We start from the raw sequence: 16,986 nt of genomic DNA, 5'->3' as shown, positions 1-16,986 counted from the left end.
AGAGAGAGAGAGAGAGAGAGAGAGAGAGAGAGAGAGAGAGAGAGAGAGTGAATGTCCCAATTCACCTGTCATTGCAAGAGGTGCAGGGAAGGGACAGGTGAGAGGAGGAGCCAGGTGAGAGGAAGGCAGGTAAAGGGTGGCTTCTCAGGTGTGCTAATTAGAGCTAGTGTCGTGACGGCCGCCAGGTGAGCCATCCCCAGAGAGAGAGAGAGAGAGAGAGAGAGAGAGAGAGAGAGAGAGAGAGAGAGAGAGAGAGGGGGGGAAGAAAGATTGAAAATTAAAAAAAAGATTGAGAGAAGGAAAGAGAAAGAAAAAGAAAAAAAAAGAGAGAGAGAGAGAGAGAGAGAGAGAGAGAGAGAGAGAGAGAGAGAGAGAGAGAGAGAGAGAGAGAGAGAGAGAGAGAGAGAGAGAGAGATATGGTGGGGGGGAGAATATTGATTAAAATATTTGAGACGTTTAAAGGTTGAAGTGAGCGAGGAAGCAGGTCAGACCGGAAAAAAGGAATTTAAAGAGAGAGAGAGAGAGAGAGAGAGAGAGAGAGAGAGAGAGAGAGAGAGAGAGAGAGAGAGAGAGAGAGAGAGAGAGAGAGAGAGAGAGAGAGAGAGAGAGAGAGAGAGAGACTTTCAAAATAGACCATCGTACAGACATACAGACAGTCACGGAGACACACCGATGGACAGACAGACAGACACAGAATACAGACAGACATACAACCTACCAACAGACAGACAAGCAAACAGGGAGGAAAAGCAGGAGAAATTATTAACATCTGGAAATATATACAGACAAAGATAATAAAATAAATAATTAAACCACTAAAACCAGTCTTCAGATATACAGGAATATGGGGGAACGGCGCGGGCGGGGGGAGGGAGGGAGGGAGGGAGGGAAAGACAAACGTAATTAAGCAAAACAAATCACTAAAGCAAAAAAACAAACATCAAAAGGCGCCAACGATTAATAAAACAACAAATAAAACAAAACCAGTCCTCAGATATGTAAGAATTAGAGGGGAAGAACGAAGGGAGAGGGGACGGAGGGGAGGGGAGGGCGATAGCAGACGTAATTAAGCTAAACAAATCACTAATACAACACCCCACACATTCTAAGGCGACAACAATTAATAAAACAAAGAAGCACATGACTCATAAAACCAGAACAAGGCCGCCAAAGAGAGGAGCGAGCAAGCGAGCAAGCGAGCGACCGAGCAAGAAGAAGAATATAAGTTTGGAGAAGGCAATCGTCCCTCTTAAGTTATCGGGTCGGACTTGAGGCCCCGCGCAGCCATAAAACTTGTTAGTGCGACACACGGCCGTAAAGCCAGGATTCGAGGAAGGGGGTGAGGGAGGCGCCGTCAAAGTTTGGAGTGGACAAGAACGCTGGATGAGATTTTTTTTCCTCTCTTTCCTTTCTCCTCGTCACTTTTCCTGGATTCTTCTCGTAAACGTTACCGTCCGTTTTCCTTTTTTTTCTGGTAATTCTGGTTATGGAAGTTTATCGAGACCATGTTCCTCTGTTCAGAAGAAGTTTATTTCTGACCTTCCTATTTCTACCAGACAGTTAAGTAATAATGTTGAAATGACTGTTTGGAAAGTAATGGAGTATGGTTTGTTTAGGTTGTAAGCAGGGCGAATAAAGAAAGCAATACAGAGTGAATGAGAAGATCAAACTGACTGTATAGTAAATAGTCGGGCACCAAGGGATGAAAAATAAATAGAAGTAGAAATACGTGATTATTCGGGAAGCAAAATGGCTGTACAGGGTTAGCAGAAATGGGGTTAATAATGGTGGTTTACGAACGAAAGCAGAAAAAGAGTCAATTCAGTAAACGCAATGACTGCACGAAGAGAAGTGGAAGGAGTGATAATAGTCGTGCCATACAAATAACAGTAGAAAATATAAGGCGATTGGAAGTAGTGATGATAACGGTTCTATATAAATAATAGTAGTAAATATAAGGCGATAAAACTGAGGCGATAAAACTAGGCGATAGAACTAAGCGAATGGAAGTAGCAGTAACAATCCTACCATACAAATAAAAGTATAAAACATGAGGCGATAAATGAACTTAAGTGAATGGAAGTAGTGATGATAAAAGTAGAAGATATAAGGCAATAAAAGAGCTAACTTCCGATTCTGTCCGCGGCTCTCCTCCGTCCATCAGGCGCGGACAAAAAGCGGGCGAGCGGGTGGTGGGCGGCAACGGGGAGGAAAAACACACGAAGGCTAACCAGAGAGGGGAAAGGAAGAAGATGGTGGCGGCGATGACGTGGTGGTGGTGATGACGGTGTGTGGGGGTGATGGGGGGCTTTCGTGTATGGTGGTAAGGAAAGTTGGGGGTATATGTTATAGGTACGCGTGGCCTCAGTGATCATCTTCGTCGCATTGGCTCTGGTGGTGGTGTGGTATTGATTTCCAGTGTGTGATAGTTTTCTTTGGTTACGAATGGTTGTGTGTATGGCTGTGTGGTGATGGTGACTGGTTGATGATGTGGTTATTGTGTTTGTGTGTGTATTATGAGTGTGTGGTGATGTTTTGTGGTCTTTATTATAGGGTTAGATATTGTTGGTTGATGTTAGTGTGTGGTGACGATCTTTAACGAGTATGTATGAGCGTGTATGTATGATCGTAACTGTGAGAGAGAGAGGGGGCATCTAATATCGTGGTGGGTGTATGTACAGAGGTGGTGATGTGTTTTGTATTAGTGGAGGGGTGGCATGTGGTGTGTGGTGGGGTAGTATGGGTGGAGGGTATGTGTGGTGGGAGGCATTGAGGGTGGTGCTAGTGTGTATGTGTGTGTGTGTGTGGTGGTGGTGGTGGTGTGCGGCAACCCTCCAGTGGTGTAGACGTTTGTTAATTATTGAACTGCGATGGAGCGAGAAGGAGTTACTGTTTCGCGTCACAAGAGTGCTATCATCGTCCTTCAGTGCCGGCAGAGGGCGAGAGAGAGAGAGAGAGAGAGAGAGAGAGAGAGAGAATCGCCTTACCAACAAAATGAACCACACACAGAAAGAAAAAAAACCGGCAGAGAAGGAAGACAAAAAAGCGGTGAGCGTGTTGGTTATTTCAAATTCTCTCTCACGGAAGGTTTGGAGAATTTATGAAGGGGATAAAAGCCACAAGAATCCTTCCAGTTTTTTTCTTTTTTCTCTTTCTTTCACAAATTATTTCCAGGAATCATATATTTAGTGAAAGAATTAAGCTTGTATACGCCATTGTCTGTATTAAAACTCAATCACTTATTCTTTCGTTCAAACTTATTCTAATTATTTTTTCATCAGTAACTTGAGTGATATTTTTAGCATCGATCTGTTTACACTCAAACGTCATTGGTCTATTCTAAAAGCCTTGCTGGAGAATTATTTTGAGACAGGATAAATTGCGTAGGATAAGATGAGAAAAACGAACTTGTGCACTGAGATCAAAGGCAAAGAGCAAACGTGGGCGTAGTAAGAAATGAAAAAAAAAAATAAAGGGAAAGTTTCTATAACACGAGGTCAAGAAAATAGGAAAAAAGAGGTTCGTGGAAATTGAATATGAAGAACAAAAGAAAGCTAATGAGAGAGAGAGAGAGAGAGAGAGAGAGAGAGAGAGAGAGAGAGAGAGAGAGAGAGAGAGAGAGAGAGAGAGAGAGAGAGAGAGAGAGAGAGAGAGAGAGAGAGAGAGAGAGAGAGAGAGAGAGAGAGAGAGATTACCATGCCCTTGACGCCTCAGCAGACAGAGAATATTGTGTAATGATGTTGTGGAAGTGTTTGTTTGTTCGTGAGTCAAACATCGCTGCACATCTTTCCTATTCTGTCGTCAAGTCCGTCTCTCTTTCCCCTCCTCTTCTCTCCCTCCCTCCTACTGCCCCTCCACCTCCTGTTTCCTCGCTTTCCCTCCTCTTCCTCCCCTTGCCTCAGTTTATATTCCCTTCCTCCTCTCTCTTTCTTCACTTCTCTTCTTCATACTCCTCTTTCTTATCCTTCTTCCTCCACTCTCCCTTACTTCCATTTTCTTTTCCCCTCTCCTTTCCCCTCTTCTTCCCTGATCTCCCCTTGTTTTCCTCTTACTGCCATCCAAAAATCATCCCCCCCTTCTCTCTTTCCTCCCCTCTTCCCTTCCTCTTCTTCCTCTCTTTTTATCATTCTTGCTCCTACTCTATTCTACTCTACTTAACGATTCAAGGCTGGAGACAACAGAACGCTTAGCCTCAGACCTTAATATTATTTCCGATTGGGGCAAGAAGAACCTGGTGTCCTTCAACGCCTCAGAAACACAGTTTCTCCACCTATCTACTCGACACAATCTTCCAAACAACTATCCACTATTCTTTGACAACACTCAGCTATCACCTGCCTCAACACTAAACATCCTCGGTCTATCCTTAACTCAAAATCTCAACTGGAAACTTCATATCTCATCTCTTACTAAATCAGCTTCCTCGAGGCTGGTTGTTCTGCACCGTCTCCGCCAGTTCTTCTCCCCTGCACAGTTGCTATCCATTTACATGGGCCTTGTTCGCCCTCGTATGGAGTATGCATCTCATGTGTGTGGGGGGGTGTCCACTCACACAGCTCTCCTTGACAGAGTGGAGTCAAAGGCTTTTCGTCTCATCAGCTCTCCTCCTCATAATGATAGTTTTTTACCTCTCAAATTCCGCCGCCATGTTGCCTCTCTTTCTATCTTCTATCGATATTTTCATGCTGACTGCTCTTCCGAGCTTGCTAACTGCATGCCTCCCCTCCTCCCGCGGCCCCGCTGCACACGACTTTCTACTCATCCTCATCCCTATACTGTCCCTTATGCAAGAGTCAACCAATATCTTCACTCCTTCATCCCTCACGCTGGTAAACTCTGGAACAATCTTCCTTCATCTGTGTTTTCTCCTGCCTACGACTTGAACTCCTTCAAGAGGAGGGTATCAGGACACCTCTCCTCCCGAGATTGACCTCTCGTTTTGGACACTCCTTTGACCTCTGTTCGGGAGCAGTGAGTAGCGGGCTTTTTTATTTTTTATTTTTTTATTTACGCCCTTGAACTGTCCCCTTAGCTGTAAAAAAAAAAAAAATCTCACCCTTCACACTTCTTCTTTATCTTCCCTTCATCCCTTCCTCTTTATTTTATCTCCCTCTACCCTTTCATTTTTTTTTATTCTAACCTGTCTCCTACTTTTTTTCCCCTCTCCTATCCTCTTCTTCCTCTCCTCCTCATACCTCTTTTCCTTTCCCTTCCCTCTCCTCATCATTTCTTAGTATCTTTTCCGACCCTTATCTCCCCTCATTTTCCTTCACCTTCTCCTCATATCCCCAAACCTCTTCATCAGTTTCCCTTCCTCCCATCATCCTCGGCAATCTCCCTTCATCTCTCTCTCTCTCTCTCTCTCTCTCTCTCTCTCTCTCTCTCTTATTTTTTTCTTTCTCCTTTTCTCTTTTCTATTTCTTTCTCTTTCCTGCTTTCTTTTTTTTCTTTTATTTTATTTTATTTATTTCTTCAATCCCCCCCCCCCCCTCTCTCTCTCTCTCTCTCTCTCTCTCTCATTCGTGGTAAACTCTACGGTACTCTCCAGCCGTATTTAATAAGTTCCAGCCTCTTTAACTTGTTTGTTGTCCCCTCAGAAGGTCTATTATTGTTGCATATTAGATCAACTCCAAAGTACTTATGGTGGTAATATAAGTAGCAGTAGTAGTGTTGGAAGTAGTAGTAGTAGGAGGAGGAGGAGGAGGAGGAGAATGTTGGAGAGAGAGAGGTAAGGGGATTAGAATGTAAGAGACAAAGGATGATAAGGAGAAGGAGGAGGAGGAAGAGGAAAGGCATAAAAGCAAAGGCGATAACGGGTGGGAAAGGAAAGGGAGAAGGAGGAGGAGGAGGAGGAAGAAGAAAATGTCAATAGTGAAAGTCATAGTAGTAGTAGTAGTAGGAGGAGGAGGAGGAGGAGGATAAAGGGGAGGAGGAGGACAAAGGAGGAGGAGTACTTAGTGTTCCTCATTTTCACGGGTTGATAATTTCACGAATATTCAAAGGTGACGTTTAATTAATTATGAAAATGTAACTTTTTTATTTTCATTTTCATTTCTCAATTATTTTTTTTACTTACCAAGTTTTTTTACTCATAGTGATTGTTATGCTTTGAAAGGAAGAACATGAATTAAAACCCGTCCTCTTCACCATCAGACATCATCATCATCATCATCATCAGCATCATGTCACCATTATTATCAAATTTTGCCATCATTTACCTCCATAATTTAATCTTCACTGCTGCTAATACTTATCAGAAATTATTACCATCATTATATTATTATCGCTATTATCATCATTATCATATTTTATTTTAGCTGTCGAGAATTCAGGCAAATAATAATTGTTCTAACACTTGACGTTCAGTAATTTCCTTGATCTTCTCACATAATCCGATTCTCTTGATTAAATGTACGTGCGTGTGTGTGTATGTGGGTGTGGGTAGGTGTTGGGGGGGGGGGGGAGGGGGGCGTTGGCGTGTGGGTGTAACAGAAAGAGTGTGACATGGAATACATATTTTTAAAACGTAATAACAAAAGTGCTTAGTTTCATTTACTTGACTTATTGGTATGAGTTCAATTAAGGAAAGCTGAGAGAGAGAGAGATTATCGCCCAGAATTTTGTGTATTCGCTTGCCTGGCTGTTTTAACCTGCAAAAGCTCTTACGTCAGGGGGCAACCGGAGGGCAATATCCTAAAGTAAACTCTCTCTCTCTCTCTCTCTCTCTCTCTCTCTCTCTCTCTCTCCGACTTGCTCTTGATGAGAAGTACTGAGAATGACCCAAACGGCAAATGTCTTCTTCCTCCTCCTCCTCCTCCTCCTCCTCCTCCTCCTCGTTGGTTCTGCCTGTAGTAGCCATTTCGCTGACGTCCTCACACCCTTCTGAAGACACATGATCAGGCTTATGCGAGGATGATGCCTATAGTGAGGAAAAGTTGAGAGCGACTGCGTGACTGCGAAGGAAAGGAGGAGGAGCAAGAGGAGGAGGAAGAGGAGGAGGTGATGGTGATGAAGGAGAGAGTAACGAAAACGAGAAGGAGAAGGAAGACAATGATAACGAAGAAAGGATTAAGAGGAGTAAGAGGAAAAAGAGAAAGAAGTAAGGGATGAAAAAAAACGAAAAAGAGGAAGAGAATGAAAACAACGAGAAGGAAGGAAAGTAGGGAAGTAAGAGGAAAAGGAAGAAAGAAGTAAGGGGTGAAGGAAACAAGGAAAAGGAATAGAACAATAACTACGGAGAAGGGAGGAAAGTATGAGAGAAAAGCGGAAAAGGGAGAAAAAAAACGAAAAGGGAGGAAAGTAGAAGAATAAGAGGAAAAGGAAGAGAGAAGTAAGGGAGTTAGGAAAACGAGTAAAAGAAGAAAATAAGGACAAGGACAAAGACAGCGAGAAAGACCTTGAATAGAAGATAATGGAAAATAGCAAGGACGTGAAGGAGGAGAAGGAGGACGAAGAGTAGAAGAAGGGAAGAAGAGAAAATGTGGTGATTGTGTGGAAAGACGAAGAGGACTAACTAGATACTTGATTGATGAAGAGGAATTAGAGTTGGACTGGTGAGAGAGAGAGAGAGAGAGAGAGAGAGAGAGAGAGAGAGAGAATGCTGTTCGTCTGGTTCTTTCTTTTTTTCTTTACTATCCAGTCGCTATTGTTGTTGTTGTTATCATTTCTTCTTGTTGTCTTGTTCTTGCTAGTTGTTGTTGTTATTGTTATTCTTATTCTTCCTTTACTTGTTCTTGATTTCTCTCTCTCTCTATCTCTCTCTCTCTCTCTCTCTCTCTCTCTCTCTCTCTCTCTCTCTCTCTCTCTCTCTCTCTCTCTCTCTCTCTCTCTCTCTCTCTCTCTCTCTCTCTCTCTCTCTCTCTCTCTCTCTCTCACACACACACACACACACACACACACACACACACGCCCTTGTGACCTTAGCCGTTCTAGTGAGGATAAAAAAAAAATCCTCCTCCTCCTCCTCCTCCTCTCTTTATCACTGGTCGAGTTAAAAGTCTTGCTGGAGGTCTAAAAAGAGTTTACCCACCATCCCAAAAGAAGAGGAGGAGGGGGAGGAGGAGTTTGGGAAAGCAATCGGATTCCACAGAAAACTCATTGTCGCCCTCGAAAGGTAATCTGGGCGGAGGAGAGAGAGTGCGAGGCGATTCCCAAAATGCCGCCTTGATAGGACCAGCTAGCTCTCTCTCTCTCTCTCTCTCTCTCTCTCTCTCTCTCTCTCTCTCTCTCTCTCTCTCTCTCTCTCTCTCTCTCTCTCTCTCTCTCTCTCTCTCTCTCTCTCAATTTTTCCTTTCTTTTCGGTCTAAACACGATATTTTCAGGTGATTCAAGACTTTTCTTCGTTGTTAGTCTCTTAAAACTACACACAAAACATTATTACACTTGATATCGATGTGCTAGACGGGAAAAAAAAATACAGTATAGCTTTAGCATATAGTTGTAGTGCTGTAATATGTGTGTGTGTGTGTGTGTGTGTGTGTGTGTGTGTGTGTGTGTGTGTGTGTGTGTGTGTGTGTGTGTGTGTGTGTGTGTGTAATAAGTAAATAGATACATGTGTAATAAGTAAATAGATTAAGAAAAAGAGGATATGATTTCCCTACACAAAGATTTCTAGATCATTGTCATTCAGAAACATCGGAGAGCCACACTCGTACACTTAAACAAACAAACAAACAAATAAACAAACAAGCAGCAGCAAGCACAAATCCCAAGCACACACATAAGTAAACAAGTAAACAAGCACAAAGCCCTAACTAAGCTACCATCCCCACACAAATCATTCTAACTAACATTCTAACATTCAAAACAGCCACACACACCATGCCGTAACACCCCTGACTACCACCCTTGCAGTCCGCCTCACGCTGTCTCCGTCCGCAGATACATCAAGACCACGGCAGGCATCGGGATTAGCGTTCAGAAGTACAACCCTGAGGTCCGCATAGATCACCCCGACACCTCCGTCTACTCCCTGGCCGACAAACTGAGGGGCGTGAGAAGGGTGAGTGCGCTTGTCATAGTGCTTGTGTATTCACCAGAGCTGCAGTTCTTTTGTCTTCGGGTTACATTGTTTTAGACCGTTTTTAGATTGTTTTAGTGTATTTAGATTGTTTAAGAGTGCTTTTAGATTGTTTTAGACTGTTCTCAGATTGTTTTAGACTGTTTTTAAGATCGTTTACCGTTTTGATTGTTTTAGACTGTTTTTTTTTTAGTTTAGATTGTGTTAGACTGTTTTAAGATTGTTTTATATCTTCTAATTCATTCAGTGTGGGTAAGTGTACTTTTTATAAAACGTATTTTCTTCACCAGAGCAGTTCTTTTGTCTTCAGTGTGTCTATATATTTTTATGAAAACTTGGAACCTTTTAATTAAGATTGCTCTTCTAATACATTCAGTCCGGATAAGATTTTAAGTTTAACGTAAGAATAGAAACGTTATTAGCTGTACAGAAAGACAAACGGAAAGACTAAGTACGTAGAAGAAGAAGAAGAAGAAGAAGAAGAAGAAGAAGAATTATAATAACTGCACTATTCATTTTGTTATTACTATTTACTGTATATTATAGTGCTAGTCCTCAGGGTAGGCGGTGGCTGAATGAATAGCGTAACGGCGCTGCATTCGGGACGACGCGAGTTCAATCCCCGCCCGGTGCCACCAGCTGGGATTTTTCAGCCGCCTCAAAGTGGCTTAAAACTATCCACATGCTGTCCAGAAGACCACCTATCAACCCGGACTCTAGATTCTCGGATTAAAGATGAGCTCCGAGAGGGCAGCATGAGCCAATGCAAGATGGCGCCACTATAAACACTCGCCTGCGCCAGAACGGGCTGGGCCGACCATCAGGACCCACCGGGAAGAAGTCTTGGACCGACCATCAGGATCCACCGGGAAGAAGCCTACCGGCGCAATAGGCCACAACGTAAAAAAATTTTTAAAAAAATCTATTTTAAATCAGTATTGTGTATGTCGTGTGAAATACTAACATGAAAACGATATGAATTGATCACGTGTCAACTAAATAATCGTCGTCATCAGAAGCGTTTATTCATATCATGTTCCCTCACATTAATCAGTTTTAGATAAGCACCAAAGAACATCGTCATTGTCGTTTTCATCTTCATTGTTATCATCAGAAGCGTCCATTCAGTTCGTGTTCCCCAAAGTTAATCAGCTTAAGATTTTCACCAATGGGTATTCTCGTGTGTCTGGTGACTGTCTGCGTGTCTTTTTCCTTATATATTTTGATAACGGACAGAAACACAAACAAACACAGACACGTAGAGCGACGAAAACATAATCATCCTTCACGATAATAAAGTTAAAATCCATGAAACCAAGAGAGGAAAGGGTGGCCAAGAGAGCTGAGCCACACGCCTTTCCCACGCCGCCCCTTCCCATACGTATCGCCTTCCACTCCCCCACACGCGCCGGACCGGCTCGTCGGCTCATCGGGGTCACGGCCTGGCTTGGCGCGACTCCCAGGCAGCGTTGAAGTTCCCATGATCCTCTTCTTTTACGGGACAGTGAGGGCGGCGTGGGCGGTGGGCGTGGCGGGGAAATTTTTTATTGGTATTGGAAATGATTGCTATTAACCCGGTAGCAGCTGGGATCATATTTCTTAATGGTCCCTCCAAGCGAGAAAAATGAGAAAAAATCACCCCTCACACAGACTATATCATAATATATATCAAAGCATTTGTGATCAGATTATGTATCATCTATTTTAGGGGTTTATATCATGGCACAAATTTGGCCCGTCGCTGCTACCAGGTTAATATAAGTATTGGTATGACATTGGGATGAACGATTATGTATATCTACGGAATCTCTGAAGTTTTTTTTTTTTTTTTTCTTTTTCTATTTGTATTAGTTACACCTATAGTAGTAGTTATAGTCGTGTACTAGTTCCAGCTTAAAGAATTTGATGCTTTTTCATGTTAATGGGCATCCTCTCCCATTTATCAGGCCAAGCTAAATTTCTGCCCACATTTTGATAGCATTGCGTTTTGGTCTAAGTTTAAGAGGAGAAAGTTAATAATTTTCATGTCATCAGCAGATATAGTAATATAATCATTGAGTCTAGCTTCGATGTCATTGATATAAATTATGAACTGAGTGTGATGCCAAAAAATTAGGCAGTTATATATCAGAGTAAAAACATGTATGTACTAATATCAGAGTCGAGCAAAGGTACGGGACGAGCTATATACATACTTACACGTTTACTCCAATATAACTGCCTGAATTTCCTGGCATCACATGAGACAATTATCCAAAACCAGAGCCCAGAGTGAAGGAGGCTGCACCCCCCCACACACACTGTAACATGGCTTCCACCACATACTCATACCAAGACATACTCATTACCACCTGACCTCCTTGCAGCTGGTGATGACAACGCTGACGTGGCTCCCCAAGTCTGACTCCCGCCGCAGCCACAACTACCCTCAGACAGATGGCTCAGGCTCCGGCGTGGACGCGCCCGGGATGGAGATGTCTGTGGAGTCCCGGAGCCGTGGAAGAAGCCCCAGCGATGACGATGAGGAGTACATGACGGACTACTATGGCGATTACTATGAAGAAGACGCCAGTGGTTATGGGTCTGGTGACAACGTCCTCGAGGAGAAGACCGAATTGAAAGGAAGTTAGTACATATACCATCCATGTTCCCCTCACAACTGAAGAGCTGCTAAAGTCCTATAACTTCCATATCATTTCAGTATGTGGGCTTTACTGATCAGCTTCATTTCTGTTTTTTTTTTTTATGTGCATTTTATCATTACCAGCAGCAGCCATTATCAATCCATGGCAGAACAAAGGCCTTTCCCAACATTTTCCATTTCTCTCTATCTCATTCTTTTCCCACCAGTTAAACTTTGCTCCTGTGCCTAATCCAGTGGAAAGGCCTTTGTAGAGTAAAATCAACAATGCATCATAGATGTTTGTGTGTACTCTTTTTAAATGTAGGATTTTACGTTCTCAACAAAGCTAGAGTTTGCTTAAAATGCATCTTATTCAAACCATTATTTTTTGCTTACTTCATTCATTTATGGTAGGAAAGCCTGAAGGTGACTTGTGACTATGTTTTGTTAACTGAGTCTATATTCTTGCAGCTCCCCCCATTAAGGTTGTGACGGCCTCCTCGGGGCGGTCAGGAGCCAGCCTGTTGGTAGTGCTTCTGGTGGCTGTGGCCGGGGCCGCACTGCAACGCCAGGGCTAACACACACCACCTACTCCCCTACTCCTTCCCTCACCTTTATGGAGGTAGCATGTATCTCTCTTTATCCCTCTCTCTCTGCTATACACACACACACACACACACACACACACACACACACACACAGTAACTTTACTACACTTAGTGTTGTCCTTTTTATACAATTAACTTGAGTTCACTGACAGTTCGTGACCAAACAGCACCCCCTCCAGGAACACTCCAATTCCTAATACTTCATAGAAAAGGCGTTCCTGGTGGATGTCTCTTTTTGGTCACAATTTGAAAAAAATTATATATATATATATATATATATATATATATATATATATATATATATATATATATATATATATATATATATATATATATATATATATATATATATATATATATATATAATTGAAGGTAAACACCTATTGTTCATGATACTCAGTGAAAACATATCATTCATAGTACACACACACACACACACACACACACACACACACACACACACACACACAGTTCAAAAGGAAGAGGAATGCTTATGTCAAAGTAAGAAGAGAAGAAAAAAGGAATTTTGAGAAAATACTGTCAATAAGTGCAAAGACCAGCCAAAACTGTTTTATAAGTTCATAAATGGAAAGTTGAAAAATAGAGATGAGATTCAGAAAGTTAAAGCTAATGGTGAAACTTTTAATAGTATAAGTGAAATAGTTGAAGTGATGAATAATTGTTTCCAAACAGTGTTCACAAGGGAGAATGAGTTTGAAGGTGTAGATGCAGTGCCGGGGAATAGAGTGCATGGGTCTGGAGAGAATACAAACATCAGCAGATGAAGTTAGAAAATTATTGGAAGAATTGGATGTGAGGAAATCAGCAGGACTGGATGGTATATCAAATTGGGTGCTAAAAGAGTGTAACCAGCAAATAGCTGAAAAGTTGAGCAACTTGATTAATGTCTCACTAGCACAAGGGAAGGTAACGAGAGACGGGAAGAAGGCTAACATCGTCCCAATACATAAAGGAGGAAGTAAGGAAGACCCGTTGAACTAAAGGCCAGTGTCATTAACAAGTATAGTAGCAAAGATGTGTGAGAAAATTACAAAAAACAGATGGGTGGTATTTAGAAGAAAACAGTATATTAACAAATAGCCAATTCAGATTCAGAGGAGGACAGTCTTGTGTAACTAATCTGATCAGCTTCTATTCAAGAGTAATTGATATAATACAGGAAAGAGACGGTTGGGCAGATTGTGTGTATCTGGACTTAAAAAAGGCATTTGATAAAGTACCACACAAGCAATTAATATGGAAACTTAATCATGCTGGAGGTCTGGATAGTTCAATATTGGATTGGATTATGGACTTTTTGACAAAGAGAGAAATGAGAACAGTAATTAGGAATAATAAATCAAGCTTGATGGAAGTGACTAGTGGAGTCCCCCAAGGATCGGTGTTGGCTCCGATTATGTAATATATATTAATGACATGACAGAAGGGGTGACAAGCTATATGAATATGTTTGCTGATGATGCTAAAATAATGAGAAGGGTGGCTAATGAAGAAGACTATGTAGCCCTGAGCCAAGATCTCAATAGAATAAGCGAATGGTCACGCAAATGGGAAATGACATTCAATACAGAGAAGTGTAGCGTGATGGAGTTTGGTAAGAGCAGTAGACGAATATCGGGGAACTACTCTCTGAGTAATGAATGAATCATGAAAAAAAAATGAAGAAAAAGATCAGGGAGTGATCATAATAGATAAGTTATCCTTTGGAAAACATATAGACCGGATAACTGGGGAAACATACAATCTTCTTAGAAACATAAAAGCACCATTTACATATTTAGATGAAGAAATGGTGAAGAAACTAATAACATCGATGATACATCCAAGACTGGAATATGCATTAGTGTGGTCACCTAGATTGAAGAAAGAAATTTGAAATTTGGAAAGAATACAAAGAGCAGCAACTAAATTACCAGAAACTCTGAGAGAACATACTTATGAAGGAAGACAGGAGAAATTGGTACTAACAACAGAGAAGAAGAGAGAGAGGGGACCTAATAGCATTGTACAGGATACAAGAGGGATTGGAGAAATTGGACAGGGAAGACCTAGTGATGCGTGACAGAAGTGTAACAAGAGGCAATGATAAGAAATTGAAGAAGAGTGACTGTAGGAGAGACATAAAGAAATACAGTTTTCCATACAGAAGCATAACAACATGGAACGGACTTGACGAGGAGACTGTGTGTGCAAAAACAATTCATGAATTTGAAGCCAAACTGGATAATGATCGTTATGGAGACGGGACGGCACGAGCCTAGTACGGCTCTTTTCCTGTATTTCACAACTAGGTAAATACACACACACACACACACACACACACACACACACACACACACACACACACACAGCAGTAAACAGCTCACTCGACACACCCGCTGGCCACTCTGCATAGTGAGAAGACACCCCTGGGAGCCCGTCAAGGCCACCACCACTTCAGCCGTCAGTATGGTCCCTACACAGCGGTGGACTCTAGGGTCACCGCCACCTGCTTCACCACCCATCATCACCAGCCTCAGCCAGCTGTCATCACCAACGCATCACACAACACCCTCTGCTGGTGCTGATGTATCCAAGGTTTTGATGATTCACATTGGTTCCCAAGCTGTTACTTCAGGTCACCATTTATACCTTGTGTATCTCTGATGCATCCAGCGCTTCACATCTGACTTGGAAGGCCCGCTGGGACTGCAAAAGTGTTGTATCATTACTCCCATTAAAAAATTTGTTTATCACAAGTAAAATTTAAGTTATAGCCTATAGTCATATGTTTGACTAAAATCATCGTATCACTACATCACTTCTATAGAAGAAATATTATTGAAAGACCTACAATAAAGCATCTTCAGAAGAGGGTCAGTAACTGCCAATATTATTATCAGTTGTGTTGGCTACAAGTGGTAAATTGGGGATGCATGATTATGGCAGAATTTTAGACACATCTACTAGTCAAGGAAATTTCTTGATTTTGTACCTTACCCACATTGAAGTCTGCACCTCCAGGTTATGTGGTGAGATTGTAAATATACAGAATTAAATGTAACTGAAATATACAGTAAGGCACTGTAAGGTCTGAGCCACTTTATAATTTAGATATGTTCTGTGATGAAAGTATCCTGTAGATGGCTAGCCAAGACTAGAGGGAAGTGCTGGGGAACTCAAGTCATGTCAGGCAGCAGTTCACTGTAAGAAGGTCCACTCTTGAAACACTTGTGACTCTTGATTTCTGCAGTCGTTTTATAAAATTCTTTAGCTTTCACTATTACAGGATGTTCCTAAAATGAGAAAACTAGGAAGTAATAATCTCTAAAATTTCAAGTTTTAAAACATATCAAATGAAATTTGTGATTTCAACAGTTGATGATATTTTATTTTGGACTCAAGCCACAGTTCATGCATGAATATATTTTACATATATTTGTTGCATACATGTCCCATGCTCTTTGATATAGTTTTGATTACTGATATACATAATGATATGAATATTTATTGACAAATAATGTAATTCGTATATAAAATTCAGTGTATGTGAATCGTACATTTCTTTATGGGTAAACGGATGAATTGAAAAGATTTGTTTATTAGTCATAAACATGTGATTGAATGGCAAGGTGAGGTGTGAAATGTTAGGCACCAAATCTCAATCAGAAAACTGAAATGAAAGAAAACTAGACAGGCCTGGTGGGTCTCAGTCTGGCTGGTTGGTGGAGCTCCATGCATTACAAGGCGCAGGGTGTGGCTTTTCTCAGCAACAACAAACACTTTAGAACAGATGGTGATGGTAGTTAATACATATGTATATAATACACCTGAGCAGCTGCCCCTCACACACCCGTACAGGTGCATGTGTGTCTGTGTGTGCATGTGAGTGTGTGGGGCACGCTGACTCCCAGAAGCAGTGTCACTATCTCCCAGCAATATAGTAAGTGTGTAAGGTTTACCTCATCTCTTGGAACACCTCTGTGTCAGTCCATTGGGCAACAACACCTGTGGCTGCTGTTCAGACAGCATGCGTGTCAGCACCTCCCAGCTGCCCAGTGCACAGCAGTGGATCTTGAGGTCAGTCCAGGAGGGTCCTGCCTAAAGGAGCCTGCAGTGGCCACCTCTTGACTGGGCAGTGGCTAGTCTGGGGTACAGCACTCACGGGTGCCAAGTGGGCATGCACCGACATGTCAGTTTCTTAGGAGATGTCCTCTATTCAAGAGAACTGTATATAAGATTTATTTTTTAGTCCCCCTCTTGTTGATAGTTGAAGCTAGCGTTTGTTCATTGTCTGGGGTGTCTGCAGCAGCAGTGGCAGAGCTTTGCACCTTAATACACCGGTTGTTTGCATGGTTCGTTCCACCTCCCCCTCAGTTGCTGCTTAACTGTTCTTTAGTGCAGGTCGTGTTGAAGCAGTGCTGGCACAGGATGGTGCAGTGTTTGCAGAGAAATGAGTCATGTTGCAGGCTGTCAGGGGCCTTTGTAGAGACTGATGCCATAACTAATGAGTTATTTCCATAGAACCATTTCACAGACAGCCTCTTTTTCTACATATTTTGGGGGAATCAGAGATTCATAAAGACATGAAAATTTTGCACTTCGTCATGTCTTCATAATGTAACCATTTGAAGACAATGTTAGTGTGCATAATCTCAAGGGTTTAAAATGACATTCATCACTCACAAAAACACTTTATTTTATGTTTCAGTGAAATTCTTCATTGTATATATATG

The 16,986-nt window shown here is 41.9% G+C and overlaps 1 protein-coding gene across 1 annotated transcript in view; it reads left to right on the top strand.

Annotated features, from left to right (window-relative positions):
* The window catches only part of LOC126984544 (division abnormally delayed protein-like), a 42,429-nt gene extending 26,625 nt beyond the window's left edge, over nt 1–15,804 (top strand). Inside the window, exons 3-5 of the mRNA XM_050838278.1 lie at nt 8,881–9,001; nt 11,386–11,644; nt 12,114–15,804. Coding sequence (XP_050694235.1) covers nt 8,881–9,001; nt 11,386–11,644; nt 12,114–12,220 — 487 coding nt within the window. The 3' untranslated portion in view covers nt 12,221–15,804. The remainder of the gene's footprint in view (nt 1–8,880; nt 9,002–11,385; nt 11,645–12,113) is intronic.
* The last annotated feature ends 1,182 nt before the right edge of the window (nt 15,805–16,986 follow it).

This window comes from Eriocheir sinensis, chromosome 5 (genome assembly GCF_024679095.1).
Source record: "Eriocheir sinensis breed Jianghai 21 chromosome 5, ASM2467909v1, whole genome shotgun sequence".
In the NCBI taxonomy this organism is placed as follows: Eukaryota; Metazoa; Arthropoda; class Malacostraca; order Decapoda; family Varunidae; genus Eriocheir; species Eriocheir sinensis.
The sequence above is the reverse complement of the archived record's forward strand: the minus strand, read 5'-3'. Positions and strand labels throughout refer to the sequence as shown.